The sequence below is a fragment of the Monopterus albus genome, unplaced genomic scaffold (genome assembly GCF_001952655.1).
Source record: "Monopterus albus unplaced genomic scaffold, M_albus_1.0 scaffold351.1, whole genome shotgun sequence".
NCBI classification, from domain to species: domain Eukaryota; kingdom Metazoa; phylum Chordata; class Actinopteri; order Synbranchiformes; family Synbranchidae; genus Monopterus; species Monopterus albus.
In genome coordinates, this window is record NW_018128231.1 from 64,071 (window position 1) to 66,099 (window position 2,029).

Genomic DNA, 2,029 nt, shown 5'->3' on the forward strand with positions numbered 1-2,029 from the left:
GGCAGCTTTCCTATGCACCCTGCGGTGGTAAATGCTCTGCAGAGAGGACAGTGGAGTCCTAGTTATCTTCTTCGCGGTCTTTACCACTCTCTGCGGGCGCTTGCGGTCCATAGCAGTAGTGCTGCCATACCAGACAGTGATGCAGCTGGTCAAGATGCTCTTGACGATGCAGCTGTAGAAGTTGCAAAGGATCCTAGGCGACATGCCAAACCTCCTCAGCCTCCTCAGGAAGTACAGCCGCCGTTGGACCTTCTTGACCAGCTGTGTGGTGTTAAGCGTCCGAGTGAGGTCCTCACTGATGTGGACGCCCAGGTGAAGCTGCTCGCCCTCTCCACTTTGAGCCCCCAGATGAACAGTGGCTGATGAGATCTCCTCTCCTTCCTCATGTCCACTATCATCTCCTTCATCTTGTCCGCGTTGAGGCTGAAAATATTGTCCTTGCACCGTGACACCAGACCGGCCACCTCACTCCTGTTTAATCAGTTGACCACTAATTTTACATTGTTGTACTTGTACTGGGACTGAATACTCCCTTTTGGTTGCAGTAAAGACATCATGGAGCCCCCAGACACCAGATTCGCTCACCTGCTGCAGCCCATTCGAGACCTCACGAAGAACTGGGAGGTCGACGTGGCTTCAGAGTTAAATGATTACTTAGAAGAGGTACAAAACATTAACCAACAGCTGAGTTTTTATTTATTTTACTGTTTATTTTGTGTACATTGCCCCTCAGGATTTGTGGAAATTAAATTACACACATTGGGATAAAGCAAACTCCAAGGCCAGATAAATGTGGAAAAAGAAAATAATAAACTAAACATTTAAACAAGACAGTAAAGATGAATACATTTATAAGATTCACAGTATGTTAGTTGAATTATGATTCATCATAAACATTACTCTTTTTTGGCTTCATTTCTAAGGCCAGTGCATGCTAGTAGAGCTGCAACAGTTCCTTGACTAATCAAATATGCATTTGCCAGAAAATTAATCTGAAACTATTCTAATTATGAAACTGCTATTTTTGGCTTTTTTAAGGAAAACATTCTCATTTCAGCTTCTCAGATGTGAGAAGCTGATTCTGATTCTGTTTGGGTTTGGGCTGTTGGTTGGACCAAACAGGACATTAGAAGATGTCACCTCAGGCTTTTCTGACATTTTATAGATCAAATGAAATCTGAAAAATAACTGAGTTACCATGTCAGAAGATCACTGGTTTACAAAGTGTGTTTGTTCTTATTTTTAAAAGAATATCCATTGAAAAATTGTCAAGTCAGTTTGAAGCTAACTTGTACTTTGGAGGCCTGGCTCTGGGATAACTTGACACGTTTCTCTGGATGTCACAGTTGGAGAAGATGACCATCACTTTCGATGACGGGAAAACCAGACTTAACTTTGCGGAAGCAGCGTTGGTGATTCAGGGCTCAGCCTGCATATACAGCAAGAAAGTAGGAAGTCAAGAGAATAAAACACAAGTGTGGAGTGTCAGTGAGGGAAAAGCTCATGTGTTTATGTGTTTCAGGTGGAGCTCCTGCACAGCCTGGTCTATCAAACTCTTGAGTGCATCAGTGACAGAAACAAGAAGTAAGTCTGTTCTTATCAAAAACATCTGCAGTGCTTTACAGTAAAATGACAATTAACAGTCAGTTTTTACTGAAGTGTTGCAAATGTTGTTCTCTTCACTTTATACATGCTCCCTTTAGGCAATATTATCAGGAGGCACAACATAAATTTCCATTGATATGCAGATGATACTCAGTTATATTTATCTGTGAAGCCAAATGAATCAGATCAGCTGGTCAAACTTCAAGCATGTTTTAAAGACATAAAAGCCTGGATGGCCTGTAACTTCTTACTTCTAAACTCTGACAAAACTGAAGTTATTGTGCTTGGGCCTGAAAACCTTAGAAATCTGCTGTGTAATCATATAGTTACTTTAGATGACATAGCTCTCGCCTCCAGTACTACTGTGAGGAACCTTGGAGTCATCTTTGATCAGGATATGTCCTTTAAATCACACATAAACCAA

The 2,029-nt window shown here is 41.6% G+C and overlaps 1 protein-coding gene across 2 annotated transcripts in view; it reads left to right on the forward strand.

The window, feature by feature from the left end:
• The window catches only part of ncaph2 (non-SMC condensin II complex, subunit H2), a 16,119-nt gene that overhangs the window by 2,508 nt on the left and 11,582 nt on the right, over positions 1–2,029 (forward strand). For both annotated transcript variants that reach the window (XM_020625279.1, XM_020625280.1), the window contains exons 2-4: positions 546–663; positions 1,347–1,448; positions 1,523–1,584. In XM_020625279.1, the coding sequence (XP_020480935.1) occupies positions 556–663; positions 1,347–1,448; positions 1,523–1,584 (272 nt within the window). In that variant the 5' untranslated portion in view covers positions 546–555. The remainder of the gene's footprint in view (positions 1–545; positions 664–1,346; positions 1,449–1,522; positions 1,585–2,029) is intronic.